Source organism: Agelaius tricolor, unplaced genomic scaffold (assembly GCF_023055355.1).
Source record: "Agelaius tricolor isolate 1412-34295 unplaced genomic scaffold, bAgeTri1.0.p SCAF_3, whole genome shotgun sequence".
Taxonomy (NCBI): domain Eukaryota; kingdom Metazoa; phylum Chordata; class Aves; order Passeriformes; family Icteridae; genus Agelaius; species Agelaius tricolor.
The window spans coordinates 11,509,689-11,524,790 of record NW_027269263.1 but is presented as its reverse complement, the minus strand read 5'-3'; the positions used below and the strand labels follow the sequence as shown (position 1 = coordinate 11,524,790).

The window sequence follows — 15,102 nt, the reverse complement described above, 5'->3', positions numbered from 1 at the left end:
AACAATGCCACCACCAGTTAAATTGTTAAAAATACACTTAGATTCAACTGCTTTTCCTGATGTTATGCTGACCCTTCCCCTGCTCTTCTTGGCCCTCAGGTTGGTGATTTCATGGTGTGGGTGGTAGAGATTGTTATGGTGACCTGCTATCCTCTGGAGTCCTTGTCCAGGAGGATGTTCATGTTGCTGTTTCCTTGCTCTAGGATCAACCTGGGGTTGAGGTTTTTTTTAAGGTTTGCTAGCATGCTTTGATACCTTTCTCTCTCTTTATTGGTCTGCAGTCTTGTTATATCCAAACTTCCTAGAGATTACATCTTTTAGGTATATTGGAAACTATTTCTGCTTTCTCTTTCCTACCCCTATATCCAGTTTTGTCTAGATCCGTGTCTGAATTTCTTTATCTGACCTTGGGACAGATGTTTATAGCAAGTGTTAGTGTCTCTGTTGATAAGCTGGTGCCCCATCTCGTATCTTCCACGTCTCTATTCCTCTGCACTGTATCCTGTGTCTCCCCTTCTCAAGACCTTTGCTAACATACCAGCCCTGCAATTCTTTATAAGATATTATCATAATAGAGTCAGAAAACCTGTGTGGCTCCATACAATGACAAAGAAAAGTAAATCAAATCAGCCACAGCTGGTTGGTCAATTAGAAGAAATGCTGTTGCAGCTAAAGCAAAAATGACAAAGCTGTGGACAGGCCAAGGAATGCTCAGAAAGGGCAAATCCCATCAAGCCTTGGTCCAGAGCCCTGGGAAACTCACTCCAGAGCCCATGGCCCATCATTAGCAATGGCAATACCTTCAGTCTTGCTATAGATGCAGCTTAACAGTATCATCAACACAGCTGGTGTTTGGCACGTTATACTGGAAAAGCTGGAGGATATGGACAGGTTGTTATAATAATGTGAGAAGACCTGATTGTTCAGAGTGGTAGATTGCACTCATGTGGACTAATAATGAAATATTTGCTTATATAATCTGGGACCTTGCCAGTTGCTTTGTAAAGAACAGATGAAGGGAAGGGTTTGTGCATAAAAGTTATTAACAGCAAAAAAAGCCACCTATAAAAGGCATATATGATCCTGGGATGTGTTGCATATGCCAGCTTCAGTCAGGCTAAGAAAAATAAACTCTTTCTTACCAATAGAGCTTCATCCAAAGTTTTCTGCTTTGTTCTGAATGCTTGTGTTCAGCAAAGACTTGTTCAGATTCAGGAGTACCTGGGTGTAAGCTAATTGTCTTAAGTGCAGATTGAGTCACTCTGGCAAGCTTGACTGGTCTAGCAGAGATCCAGAGGTCTAAGAAGAACAGCATGGAAATGCCTGTGCTGCCTTGGGTTACCCACTTCAGTGGAATTGTAAAATCAGGCTGGGGCTATTGTGGCATTCAGATTGGGAGGCTTAAGCTTGGCTCAAAAAGTCCCTCAAACTGCAGCCATGAGTGATTTCTGCCCAATTCTCTTTCTGAGGCTCAACATGTAATTGAAACCTGGATGGATGGTTGATTAAGCCATTAATTCTCTGATTTCTTGCCATTTTAAAATTTTCCTTTCATTTTTTACTCCAAGCAGAGATTTACTGTGAAATCAACTGTGAGCCTGAAGTAATTCTTATGCCTTATTGTTGCTGCCAGAAGCTGCTTGCTATGGTGTATGTCAACTGGTCTTCAATTCTCCCTTCATTTTACACTTCATGCTTTTTTAACACTCTCTGGTTTAGTGTTTAACTATCATTAACCACTTCTCTCTCCTCTCTTTCCTGTTTTGGTGCTCTTTATGTGATTGCTCACACTCTTTTCTTCATGTTGTTCCAACTTCCCATTTAAACTGTTCTAAATCTCTTTCTCTCTTCTGAAGTTTCCTGTAGCAGCCCACACCTCAAAAATCTCTTTTCTTTCTTTCACTTTTATCTTTGTCTTTCTGTGGCTGTAAATATGCCTGCCATTTGTTTAAATGTTGCCACCTTGCTCTGTTTAGGGGCTGTCATACAGGATTTTAGAGATGCTTTCCTCTCATGGCACATGATTAACTTGTTACCCTTGGTGTAGCCAGAGGGCTCATTACAAAAATTAAAATATCCAGGAGGAGTCCATTTTGTATATAGTGTAACACTTTTTGTGTCATTGCTGTTACCAGTTCTGGCATTTCTTTAAATCAATGGTTGAACAAAAAATGTTATCAAAGAATCTAATAAGAAGGAAGAACTGTCACCTTTGAATTTTGAAAAAGTAAACCAAACAAGACACAGTTATTGTCAGTAGAATATATTGTTTGCAGAAACAAGTCTGGGCTGGTGAGTTTTTATCTTAACCTATCTTTTACCTGCCAACTAAAATATTTGCAAGAAAAACTGAGCATTGGACTCACATACTTGCTGGTAGATGGCATTTTCTAGCCTTTTGGAAAAAAACCCTACTATTTTGTGAGTACTACATATGGGCTGCTTGTAATTTTGTGAGAGCACCCACCTTTGCTGTTTACCATTGCAAAACAGTTAAATGGTTTTCTCTGGTTGTACTGGTTACATCATATTCGAGGTGTTGGTGTGGTGTGAGGCAGTCTCCATTTGTACAACATGGCTTTTCACTTGTGGGTAGAGGAAAGGCACTTCAGGAAGCAGCCTGGGTCTCTGCAGAGAGACAAAATATCTATATCTCTGCAGGTTTAGTGTTTGCATTAGACATTTGGCAAGTGTTTTGGCTGTAGGGGAGTCTTGAGTCTTAGGAAAACATGCTATATTAAGGCTCTGTGGGGTTTTGTTTATAGGGCTTCTGGAATGTTTCAGACTCCAAAACCAAACTATTCTCCCCATCTGTTTTGCTGAAAAGAATGTCAGTCTGATTTAAATTTGAGTCCCTTTCAACTTAATATGAGGCAGCTTCCCTAGTAACAATTATCCATGACTCCCAGTGACTGGGGAGCCTCTGGGGTATGTGTGACCACATCCCAGGTCCCTGGGGTGGGCAGCAGGGATGTAGGAGGCAGCCCCAAAACTGTGACCATCTCTGGTATTTGGTGGCATCCTGCAGAGTGAAACCACTAGTGCTGCCTTTGCTTCAGCTTCTGACACCCAGCAGACAGTGACTTGAGATAGGAGAGTGTTTGTATCTCCTGCTATACGTGCTTCCATGAAATTAACTCTCTCCTTCAACAAAGGATTCTGGGAAGCTGATCGGAAGAGATGAAGTGAGAAGACAAATTATAGTGAAAATGGGGTGTTAGGGGACGTGCAGTGCTACTGGTGGGGAAGCTCCCCCAAAGGAAAGCAACTGAGCGTGGAGTTTGATTTTTAAATAGTATGGCAACTGTGTTTGAATCATAGAATGGTTTGGATTGGAAGGGACCTTGAGGATCATTTAATTCCAACCCCCTTCCATGGGCTGGGACACCTTTTTGCTCAGCACTCCATCCAACTTAGCCTTGCACACTTCCAGGGATAAGGCTTTCACAACTTCCTTGGATAACCTGTTCAGTGCCTCACCACGGTCACAGTAAAGTTTTCCCTAATATCTAATTTAACCCTACTCTCAAGTTGAATTAATTCCTCTTTGTTCTGTCACTACATGCTCCTCTCTTCATCTTTCTCAGGAGCTCCCTTTAGGTCCTGGAAGGCTGCAATTAGGTCACCCAAGCCTTCTCTTTCTTAGGCTGCACAAACACAATTCTCTCAGTCTTTCCTCGTGAAAGAGGTGCTCATTTGATTATGGAAAGGCAGTTTTAAGTAAGCTGAGCTAAAAGGCAGGTTGCATATTTAGTTTTTAATTGCTTTTTTAATGTATTTTTTTATTTATCTATTTCATTTATGTTATTACTTTTCTGTGAAACATGAGAGGCTCTGAGTGGAAACATGCAGCAGAAGAAAAGGAAAAGCAAACCCAAGCTCTCTGGCAACTCACGTGCTCTACTCTGGGCTCTGAGTTTGCTGGAAACAATGGTGGTGCTTTCTTCTTCTTCATGGGAAATGATACTTTCTTTTGAAGTAAATGAAACTGGTCCTAATGACAGCTCTTTCAGACATTTGAATGCCAGGCCTCTTGCAGTCTTCAAATGAACTTTATTTCAACACAGCTATTAAGTTGTCTCATCTGACTTCTAGAATGATATTAAAGCCAGATACTTTAAAGTCTCCATGTTTGGGATTCCTCTCCTGTTTTCCATGTCAGTTACAATTATGTTGCATTTGACCAAGAGGTTGCCAGCAGAGAATACTGAGGAGTGCCAAATTAAATTTCAAATACGTTTTGTTCTTTGTTCATGTTGAGAAATATTTCTCCTCCACGGCTGCTGTGCTCAGCAGAATGAGATCAGGCTGCCATTAAACTATCTGTAAATATCAGTCTAGTTAAAGACTGTCTTAGTGGCACTGTTACCCCTCCTCTGAAGGGTGGTGTGACATGAACATCATGGGTCCTGGTTTGAAGAAAAACCAGGAAAAACAAAAAAATTGGAGAAACCTTCCTTTCATCCGAGCAATCTCTAGTCCACTATCTTGGTACCTGGCTGCCTACTGGAGAGATGTCTCTAGGAAAGGGGGAGCTTCCTTATTTTTAACATATGTATTGAAGGCCCTGTGTTCTGTTAAACAGTGCCAAAATGAGATAGTGCAAATTATAGAAACGGGAAAGGGAAAGCTCAGAATGACTTTTGGTGACTGATGCTTCAATCCCAAGCAAATGTATTTAATACCTTTTTGTATTTGAATATTTGCTTCCCAAATCCAGATTCGAGGTTTATTAGCATGCTGTGAATAGCCTCTAGCAGTATGTGCAAGTGCTATCTCTGTGCCTACTTTGTGTTTCAAACAATTAGCTTAATTTATATTATGAAGAGACACTAATTGGAGGGGAAGGAAGAAGTATGCAGCAACATGCCAATGACAATTAAGATAATGCATCACATATCACCTATATAAGTTTTTGTGAAAGAAGCTCTTTTCAGATGTCACCTAAGCCTAATAGGAACTTCAACCCTTGCAAGGTAGACAGTAGAGTGTTTCCTACCTCATATGAATTGATAAACTGAAAAATGAAGTGTATGTTTTGCTTATTATTACATAGCCAGAGGTCAGAAAAGAAGAGAGGGGTTCCAGACCTGTCAGGATCCTTGTTTCTCTAACAGGGTTTTAGAAGACAAGCAGTAGTTACAGAACCTCCTGTGGCAAAACTCCTCCAATAACATCAGTGATGTAGATCAGGGATTTGGTACACAGGCTGGAAAATAGTTAAAAATCTCTGTATTTTCTCTGGAGTGGAGATAATTACCCATTCTGGCAATAGCTAATTATGTCTGACCTGCTTGTATCTTGTGGTCCTGAAGCAGAGCTTCCCAAAAATGCTTTAGTTGGAGTCCCAGTTTTTACAGTCTCACTGACCATTTTTCTTCCTCTCTGTCATTGATCTGCAGAATGAAACAGCAACAGCAGCAACGTCGAATGTTCACAGCTGCCCTCCTGGCACTCGTTTTCCTTCTGGCAGCCGTGAGTACCACTGAGGCTGGCAAGAAAGAGAAACCAGGTAAGGTCCAGTCTGATTCAGAGTTAATCCCCAAGACAGATTGCATGTGTGTGAGAATGTCAAATGCTTTTGGTTTTGTTATGAAATCAGGTCATTTGTTAGCCTTTTGACATCAGGGTAGGATTTTTGGCTGTGACATGCTGTTCTGTGTTAAATAGGGAAGCAGAAAGGAGTTTCCATGTCAAGTGGCAGCTTGACAGCCCCAGAGACTGGAGTCTGTGGTTTATCACACAGTGGATAGTGCAAAGCAGCTTAAAATGTGCTCTGTGAATGGTTTCATGCTTGACTTAGGGGGAACCAAACAGGAGTGATGAAAGAGCAGTTATGTCACTTGCTCAGTGTTATATATGTCAGTGCTACACTAATGCTATGTGATGTGGAAATCCTCTGACAAAGAATTGTACTAACTCGCTGTTGCACAGACAGGCAGACATCCAGCAGTAGTTGCTTTCTGTCAGTGATGAACTCAGACCTCATTATAAGAGAAACTGGCCCAGGGTGGAAAATTCATATCTGTCAAACTCAGTTTTGACATTTTTTAAAGAATGTGTTTTTCTTAAGGTCTTATTATTTTCAGGCGACTTATATCGACCAGATAGTATGAACTGTGAGTCCATCAGAATTAGTGTTCCCAGTAAAAAAAAGGAGCTTTTTAACCATTTTGGCTTTGTGGAAATATGAGAAAATGATAGCATAAACATGCAAGACCTAAAAGAAAAGAAATTTTATATATTTACAGTTACTTGTGATAATTTAGGGTCCTAAGTAATTATTTTTGTGAATCCTTGGGTTTGATAACACTGCTATCTTTTCTCATAAGACTTTGTTAAAGGATCTAAATAAAATCATGTTCCTTACTTTTTTCCCTGAGCAACAAACCCACCTGAATTAAGAGCACTTCAAGTGTACTTCTCCATGTAGCTCCTTTGCCTATGAAGTATACTGTTATATAAAATGTGACATGGTACAGCAAATCAAAAGTTTGCATCCCACACCTGTTTCCTGGAGGTGTTCAAATCCTCTGATACACAATTTCAGCACATAGATTTCTCATTGTATAGTGTATAGTGCTTCAGCTGGAACTGAGGATATTTGCATGCCACCAGCTACTGGAGACAGAGCTGTCTGAGTGAGACCCATTCTACGGTTTTGGTCAGTGATCCCTGTGGGTTTTTAGATTTCTGAAGATGAGAATCCACTTGAGAATATCTGAATGGACTAGTAAACATGGCAGTGGGACTGAGTTTGAATGATCATCCTGCTTTGGACTCAAAGGGGCTGATCTGTCTCTGCAGAATTGTGAAGAGGATGTCAGACCTTTTGCTTTTAAGGCCATTGTGTTACAAACGTCTTCCTTACTCACCCTTCCAGGTGCTGTGACTTTGTTTAAGTTTAGGCAACTTCTCTGCATGCTTTGGGTACTGAGAACTTCTCTTGCTTGGTTTCTTGTCTTCATCCAGAGAAAAAGGCGAAGAAGTCTGACTGTGGGGAATGGCAGTGGAGTGTCTGTGTGCCCACCAGCGGTGACTGCGGCCTGGGCACACGCGAGGGCACCCGCACTGGAGCTGAGTGCAAACAAACCACCAAGACTCAGAAGTGTAAGATTCCCTGCAACTGGAAGAAGCAATTTGGAGGTCAGTATCCCTCTCTTAAGGGATTTACTTTGGTTTTTATTTTGAGTATCGAGCAGCAAGTCTGTTTTTTCTGCTTAGTTCTGCAGATGTCTTGGAGAAGGCGTTAGTCCTGAATTTCTGGTTCATCAGAGCTAGAACGTGCAGGGCATCAGAAGGCAGCTAACTCAGAGTTCCTCTGCAGAGAGTCCCTATAACTTACTTATTACAAACTCTGCCTTCCTGCATGCTGGGATCTGCTCTCTGTGGTGTTCAGCCCTGTTTAGGGCAGCAGTGCAAGTTCACAGCTGTGAACCTCTGCGATGGTTGTCACAGACTTTGCAATGTGTGATGTGGAGCATGGGGTGCTGGCTACCCATGTGTGCAGTGAAAGGAGGGAGTGAAGACCAGTGTATTTTTATCATTCCAAACCAGGGGATTTCATTTTTACCATTCAGTTCAGAAGGTTTTTATGTACCAGTTTGGGAAGATATGTCAGATCTGTCCTGGACAAGATGTCTGTCCAAAACTCAAATTTGATTACTCTTGCAAACTTGGCTTTTTTAACTAGTAAACAGCTTGCATGATTTTGAAATTATTGTGACCTTACCAACACAATCAGTGCTTCAGTTTTAGACTTGAGAAGTTTATGGGTGCACATACATTCTAGAAACTGTTCAAGCTTTATTTGGTAACCTCTGGTGTCACACAAATGGAGAAACAAACATATGGAATGTAAACGACATTTCAAACTGTTGTTCTGCTGTTTCTTTCTTTTTTGTTGTTGTTGTTCTGTTCATATTCATAGCTGAATCGATTTCTCTTTATATGCCAAAAAATGCAATATCCATGCAAAGGCAAGAGGATTAAATTTTAAAGCATTGGGGAGGGGGGGATACTGCAATTACCACCGCAAATAATCTTTAAAGTTTTCTTGGGATTCTTTTCTTCAGTTACACATCTTTTTGTCTGCAAGCACCAGCTGCCTGTGATGTCCTATTAGACTCACAACATTTTTGTTTTCATGCTCAGTCATTGTGTTTTAAATTTTGCCCTTTTTTTCCCTTGCTGCAGCGGAGTGCAAGTACCAGTTCCAGGCCTGGGGAGAATGTGACTTGAACACGGCCCTGAAGACTCGGACTGGGAACCTAAAGAGAGCCCTTCATAACGCTGACTGCCAGAAGACTGTCACAATCTCAAAACCCTGTGGGAAGCTTACCAAACCCAAACCTCAAGGTAAACTCCATTTGCTGAAAGCTGCATGATAGTTCACTTAAATCACTGGGTTTGTGGTGTCCTGCATGCTTCAGTGGGAGCTCAGTTGTACAGGATATTGCACTCTCATGGCTTTTCCTCAGCTCTGCACTGCTCCTGTCTGTCGATGCTCAGGCAGGGAATGTTCCTGAGCTGCACAGTCAAGGCTGTCTCACACTTGAAAAGTAAACTGAAGATTAGAGCTCCCATTTTAACTTTAGACCACCTGTACTGTTACCAGTTTGCTTACACAATTAGACTTCCAGAGTAAAGATTCTTTTTGTCACTCACTCATCGATGGGAGCAGAATAATAATTATAACATGAAAAAATATCCCTTGATAAAGACATCTTTTATATAGTTTCTCTTTGGTAGTGAATAATGACTAGTTGAAAAAAAGGACTGCTTTCCTCTGGACAAGTAACATTGAAAGCATATTCTTCTCAGTGCACACTGAAATATGATAATATTGTGCACCCTTGGGGCTGTTTATTCTTTATTCAAACATAGCAGGAAGAACAGTACAGAATGTACATATCTTATTTAAATGTGACTGACAGTATAATTCCTGGTACACAGAAAGACATATGCCCTGCATTTGTGTTTCCAGGTGGCCCTTAGAAAAACTTATTTTCTTTCTAATCATTAAAGCCTTTTAATGTACTCTTTTGTTGGAAGAGCAGGTGTTAGGTGTATAGGATGATTTATAGGGGGAGCTAAAACTGTGAGATCTTGTTTGAGATACAAAAGTAATATGTTTTAAGTAGATTATAAAAGCTATGCTACCCTGACATTTGTTTACTTAAAACCAGCAGGGTTTGACACATTCCAGGCTCTGAATACTTGGATAGCAATACAAATAAATGTGATTAAGTGTGACAGGTGCACCTGGGACAAGCAATTTTCAAATTGTGGGCTGTGGTGCACCATGGATCAGAGGAGTACCTGCAGGTGGCCTGCTCTGCTTGAGAAACCAGAGAAGCTGCAGGCACTTTGTGTGTGTGTGTGTGTGTGTGTGCGTGCATCCATCCATCCATGTTGCTGGTTTTCCTTGCACACCATCCATGGCGTTATCAGACAAGTCCAGAACCTGTGCAGACAGTGGCTGGCTGTGGAGCAGCAAAGTTACAACTAGATTTTCAGAGACCACCTGAGCTGGTGACAAAAAACATCATTTAGGGATTGAAGTGATTGGACGGGAATGCAGGAAGGGCCTTGAGATGTGTGATTTTATTGTTTAGCAGTTTGGGGGGCAGGTTTTTTTTTCATATTTTTGCTGTTCTCTTTTTTTCACTAAGTTTCCATGCCTAAGTTGCCTTTGGGAGTTTACTGAATGAGGCTTCCTATTGTGCTGCCATTAGGTCTCTGCCCCTGGAGCCTCTGCCTTGTCCTGCTGCCATGAGTCATATAGATATATCCTGTCAGTGGCAGTCAGAGCAGGGGGAGAGGGGGACAAAGCAGAGCACTGATGCATCATTGTCTGTGAGAGCAGTGCTCTTGGGTGGTACAGGCTCATTTTCAAGTTAGAGTTTTAAAGGCAGAGCTTGAGAAATTGCTGGATTGGAGTCAACTTTAACTGATTCTAGAGTCTAGGAGTGAGTTATAGCTGAGACTGAAAATTGGATTGGGGCTGACTGCAGCAACCAGTTATGGGGTTTGACTTAATTACGAAACCTGGCTTTATTTGATTTGAAGGAATGCAAAAAGAAAAATAGGTACAAATGTGGGTTTTTAATCATAATAACTGTGGGCAGTTCTGCTCTCCTGATCTGCATTAGAAATCTTCTGCATGCCACCTGCTCACTCATCTGCTGTTGGCATTAGTAGGAGCAGCAGGCATGGGAGTCACACACACACAGCCTGCCTGGGCTCAGAGCTAAGTCCATATTGCAGATCTGTGGGTATAACTACAAGGGAGCTACACTGGGCAGTGTGTTGGCACCAGGAGAAGGAACTAGAGGAAGAAATTAGGTCAAGCAGATTAGTACTGTGTGAGGAGTTTTGCCCCACTGAACTTTATTTCTGAGTTAAAAATCAGAGTGCTGGCATGTTGGCTGAAATGAGAGCATTTGCTTTCTTCCTGAGGTGAAGGAAATGACAGGTTGGAGGTAAGTCCAAACCCACAACTAAGATAAAGGAAAATATTTAAACTGCATTCAATCTGTAGCTAGAATCCTAATGAATTTCCTTATTTGGAAATGGGAAGAACTGGATTATGGCCTGAGCACTTCAAATGGTCTGAAGTTACATGTTAGGCTCCTTTTTCACCCCTAACTTTGCATCACTGCCTCAAGAGTATAACAAAGAAAGCCCATGATGCATTATTTGGAAGCAGGAGCTCATTTTCTGAGGTGTGAAAGGTCTGTATAGATATCCAGCTAGATCTGTAGGTGCTGATCCAGGGCTGGCCATTCCTGCTGGGATTGCCTGGCCAAGCAGGGCAGGGGCTGCCTGGCATTTGGGTGCTCTGGCAGCAGAGCAGTCAGCAGGGGCTCAGCAGTTCAGGAATCTGGTTTACTGTGAATGATCACCTCTCTGACTGCTCTTTGCTTCCAGAGGTGCACCAGTGAATGCCTCTCTGACAGCAGCAGGCTGAGAGCACCAAAAGCAGACAGAAAACATTGCACTGAAAAATACCGGTATATTCAGAAAAAAAGTGTTGTTTTCCTGATTTTCTTGAATAACTGCATTCCAGTGAGGTGAAATTTTTATTCTATGAGGTTGTATTTGTAACCTCTTCATTATATCCATTTTCCTTTTGGTTTCATACTGTAAATGAGGCCAGTAAAAGCCACTGTTTAGCTTCTCCAATCAATGGTACTTTTATATATCTTCTTTTAATTTTTTGTCACTTGCCATCTTTTAAAGCGTCTGACTTAAGTATTTCTTGGTGTAAGAATTTATCCACTATAAGAATACTCATTATTGGACTTACCTAAATTCCTTCTATTATTGCAAAAGAGTTTTTGTTATGGAGAGACTGGAATGTAAACAGTATTCCAAGCATGTCCTCTACAGAGGACACCCACTTTATTGTTCATGTTGTTCATCCACTTATTGTTCATTGTTCTTATTGTGCATTACACACACTAAATTAGCTAAATAGAATTTTAATTTTGATCATTGCTTGCATGGGGAGTATCTGAGACCTTCAAAATTCTCCCTAATTTAAAAACAAATTAATTAATGTGGTTATTTAAGAACTCCAGGAATTGTTTGGGTAAGACAGGTTATCTTGTCTAGGCCTGACCAAGGAAGCATTGTGCATCAAATTTCACCTGACACATTTCCTTCCTTCATGGGATGTGGTGTCTGAAGTTTCTCCTCACCTTCTCTGCTCTTTGAGGAAAATGCCATTTGATGGATCTTAAGTGTAGATGCTGCTCTGCTGTTACTTGTCCACCTTTCCAGCCCATCAACATATGGCAGCTGTGCTGATAGGATGAGCCTCCTTTCACTTAACAATTTCAAAAACTTCTGCTGTTCATAGGAGTTGGATCTATTCTTAACAGAAAGGAAAATCATACCTGCAAAAAAAACCCTCAGGGTTTATAGTTTTACAGATTTTTTGATAAAATATAGTTTGGTTTTCTAGGACTTCTATGATCTCTGACAAAACTTGTGCTAAGTTGAAGCAGGAGATGCTTATAAACTTTGGGAATCAAATCCTTCTTCATAATGGCAACCTAAGTGTTTTTATGGATTTCTTTTATCTTTAGTAAGCATCCATAGAAAAGCTTAAACCTTTTTAAGCATTCTTCATTATTTTGGAAACTAAAAAAATAAATATTTTCTTCTTAGCAAGTGCTCTATGTCAGTACTTTCTACTTCTTAGCAGCTGCTTTATGGATTACAACTTTTTTTAAGGATGAGAGTAGATGATGAACCAGGAATTTTAATCTTACTTGGTTTCCTGACAAGCTCTTTTCTCCATAGCTTTGCTCACATGTTCTCAGACTTCAAGACAGTGGCTTGGTCCTGGGCTGCTGGGTTAAAGTGTAGGTAAGACAGGATGAAAAACATCTTTCCTTCTTGAATACTGTGCATTTAGGCAGACAGATTGTCAGCAACGTGATAGTGATGTCCCAGGCACCACGGTTTGTGGTGTATTTAGTCCCCAAATGAGGTCATGAGAAAGCCTGTCACGAAGTCTAGAAGGGATGAAAGGATGATTTTCATGAAAAAATCCCAGTGGAGGCAGGCACCTCTTCTCTAGCACACACAATCGCACATTCTAATCAGTGTCTGCAAGGCTGGTGATGTTGAAGGTCTCCCTAAACTGTCCTGACAGATGTGACAGACTCAGGCACTTCTGTCGAGTGGCTGCTCTAATGGCCAACTTGTGCTGAGGAGCACAAAATGCTTCCGACATCCTCCATCTGGCCAGCTCCACACCCACCCAGACTTGACTGGCGCTTGTTCAGGTTCCAGCCAGCCAGAAAGCAGAAGAATGGAGGATTGTCAGGATTCAGGAAACGTTTGGCTTGGACTGCTAAGAGAGGAGGGATTTCTTTTCATTGAGCTGGCTTGCCTGATGGGCTTTATTTCTTCCTACACTCTTTCGGTCACTCTCATTCTTTCTCTCTCTCTCCCCATAACTGTTGTACTTTCAGATATTTATTCTTCTGATTAAGATAAAATTAAATAGAATAAGTAGTTTGCCTGCCCTTTCTGCAATGTACCCTTCATTTTTTTTGAATTATGCTCCTTTCTAGTAACTTTTTCATCTGGCTGTATGTAGCTCTTTTTAATAAATCTCCCTTCCCAACTCTTTATCAATTTACAGTATATCACAACTTTGAGTTACTTTGTCATGGCTCAGCTCAGTCCTTGCCACACAGGAACAATATGTGCTAAGGTTGGCAAATATTAACACTGCTCACACCACTGTTGTCTTTAGTAATTGGGGTGCCAACCAAAGATAATATCCTCCAACATGCAGTGTTTGGAAAGATTTCCCACATTAAGGCAAGACCTAACTGAGCTGTTACTGGCTGTAATCTCTTCTGTATAATTCAGATCAGGTTTAGCATTTGAGAGCATAGCAAGGTGTCAGTACAGATCCCTGTGTTTGTCACAATGTGCATGCCACTGCATGGAGGAAATGACTGCACTCTGTATTTTTAATAATTTAATATCATTTGAAGAGTTTTACTTCAGAGTTGAGTGAAGTATAAATAATCTGCCCTACCTTGTTTCTTTTATCTGTATATCTTTACAGGCAGCAATTAGCTAATCCTGCTATCACTCCTTAGAGCTCAGGAAGTCTAATTAGAAGAAAAGTAGTAATTGAAAGTCAGAAAGGCTAAATGATTTCCCAGATTGACTAAGTATCAATGGCTAGTCCAGGCATGTAGCTAGTAGCTGTTGCTCCCTTTTATCATGCAACTAAAATTATCAGGAGCTGCTGATCATTTTTATCATGTAAATAAAATTATCAGAATGTGACAATTGACTTCAAAGTGAGTGTCTGAACTGCAGCCTTTAATCAGGGTCCTTGGTTTTATGTCAGTCATCTCAGGGGACTCCCATCAGTATTTAAACACCCTTTTACCCTGGGTCTTCTTACGAAGCTTCTTGTCAAACTATAGAGATGGACTTGTGTTAATGAGCAGGTGTCCCCTGTCTTTACTTTGCTGGCAGGAGCAGAAAACAGCATGTGGTTTCTGAGCACTCCAGTGGCAGACTCCTGCCTGTTGGGGGAACATCTTACTTGCAGTGTGCTTCCAGAACAGACTGACCAGCTTTGGCAGGATGGCTTGGCTGCTGGTTGTTGCAAGGAGCTGACAGTGGTGTATGAGGGACTTGCTCTCCTGAGCCATTTGTTCCTCAGACAAACTGGGGGGTGCACTGATGAAACTGCACCACTTCATTTTGCATGTTGGACAAGTTGCATTTTCTGGGGTGCCCTCCCTCAACTTTGCCTTTGTTCAACAGCACCAAGCAGCAGGAGGAGACGCAGACTTGTTGGGAGGAAATTACTTGTTAGGGCTGTGATTTTGTATTCTTTGAAAGATGCTGGTGTCTCCTGTTTTGGCTTCACAGTCATGCTTTATCTCCCTCTGTAGGTTTTAGAATTCCCCAGCTTTAATGTAACTCATTAGTCGTGCAGGCATGCAGCTAGTGTAATAATTAGTATTACAGGAGGCAGAATAATAGAATCTTCTCAAACTAATTAGTTATAAAAATGAGGGATTTTCTCTTATTAGGAAACAGCTGTCATAGTTAAAAAAAACCCCTGAAAGGTAAAATTGGGAGGTTTTTCTCTTGTTCTAAAGAGTGAGACAGGTTTACTGAAAAATGGCCCCTGGCACTGACCAGGAGCCTGTAGAGGAATACAGTGATCTGAGCTCTGTGGGACAGGACATTGGAGTGTGTGCCCAGTGGGAAAAGCATAGCTGGCTGTTATTATTGTTGCTATCATCATGATTATTTGTATTGCATGAGTGCCCAGAGGCCTCAGCTGAAAAAGGGTGCCATTGTACTAAGCACTGCATAAACATTGTGAGAAGCAGTTTTGCCATGAATAATTTATGCCTTATGGCGCTGGGAAATGTGAAAACCAAGAGAAGAAACAGTGGTCCAGAGGGGAGAGACTGGGCACTAAATGTTTGGTTGTGTTTCCCAGTGCTAGTCTGAGGACAAGGCTCGTGCTCCAAGGTGAAGTAGAACTCACTGGAAACTTTAGGCTCTGAGACATGACTCTGTCATTTGACTCCTTGCTGC

At 41.3% G+C, this 15,102-nt stretch overlaps 1 protein-coding gene across 2 annotated transcripts in view; it reads left to right on the top strand.

Annotated features, from left to right (window-relative positions):
* The window catches only part of PTN (pleiotrophin), a 78,505-nt gene that overhangs the window by 48,797 nt on the left and 14,606 nt on the right, over nucleotides 1–15,102 (top strand). For both annotated transcript variants that reach the window (XM_071422456.1, XM_071422457.1), the window contains exons 2-4: nucleotides 5,403–5,512; nucleotides 6,973–7,146; nucleotides 8,197–8,358. In XM_071422456.1, coding sequence (XP_071278557.1) covers nucleotides 5,403–5,512; nucleotides 6,973–7,146; nucleotides 8,197–8,358 — 446 coding nt within the window. The remainder of the gene's footprint in view (nucleotides 1–5,402; nucleotides 5,513–6,972; nucleotides 7,147–8,196; nucleotides 8,359–15,102) is intronic.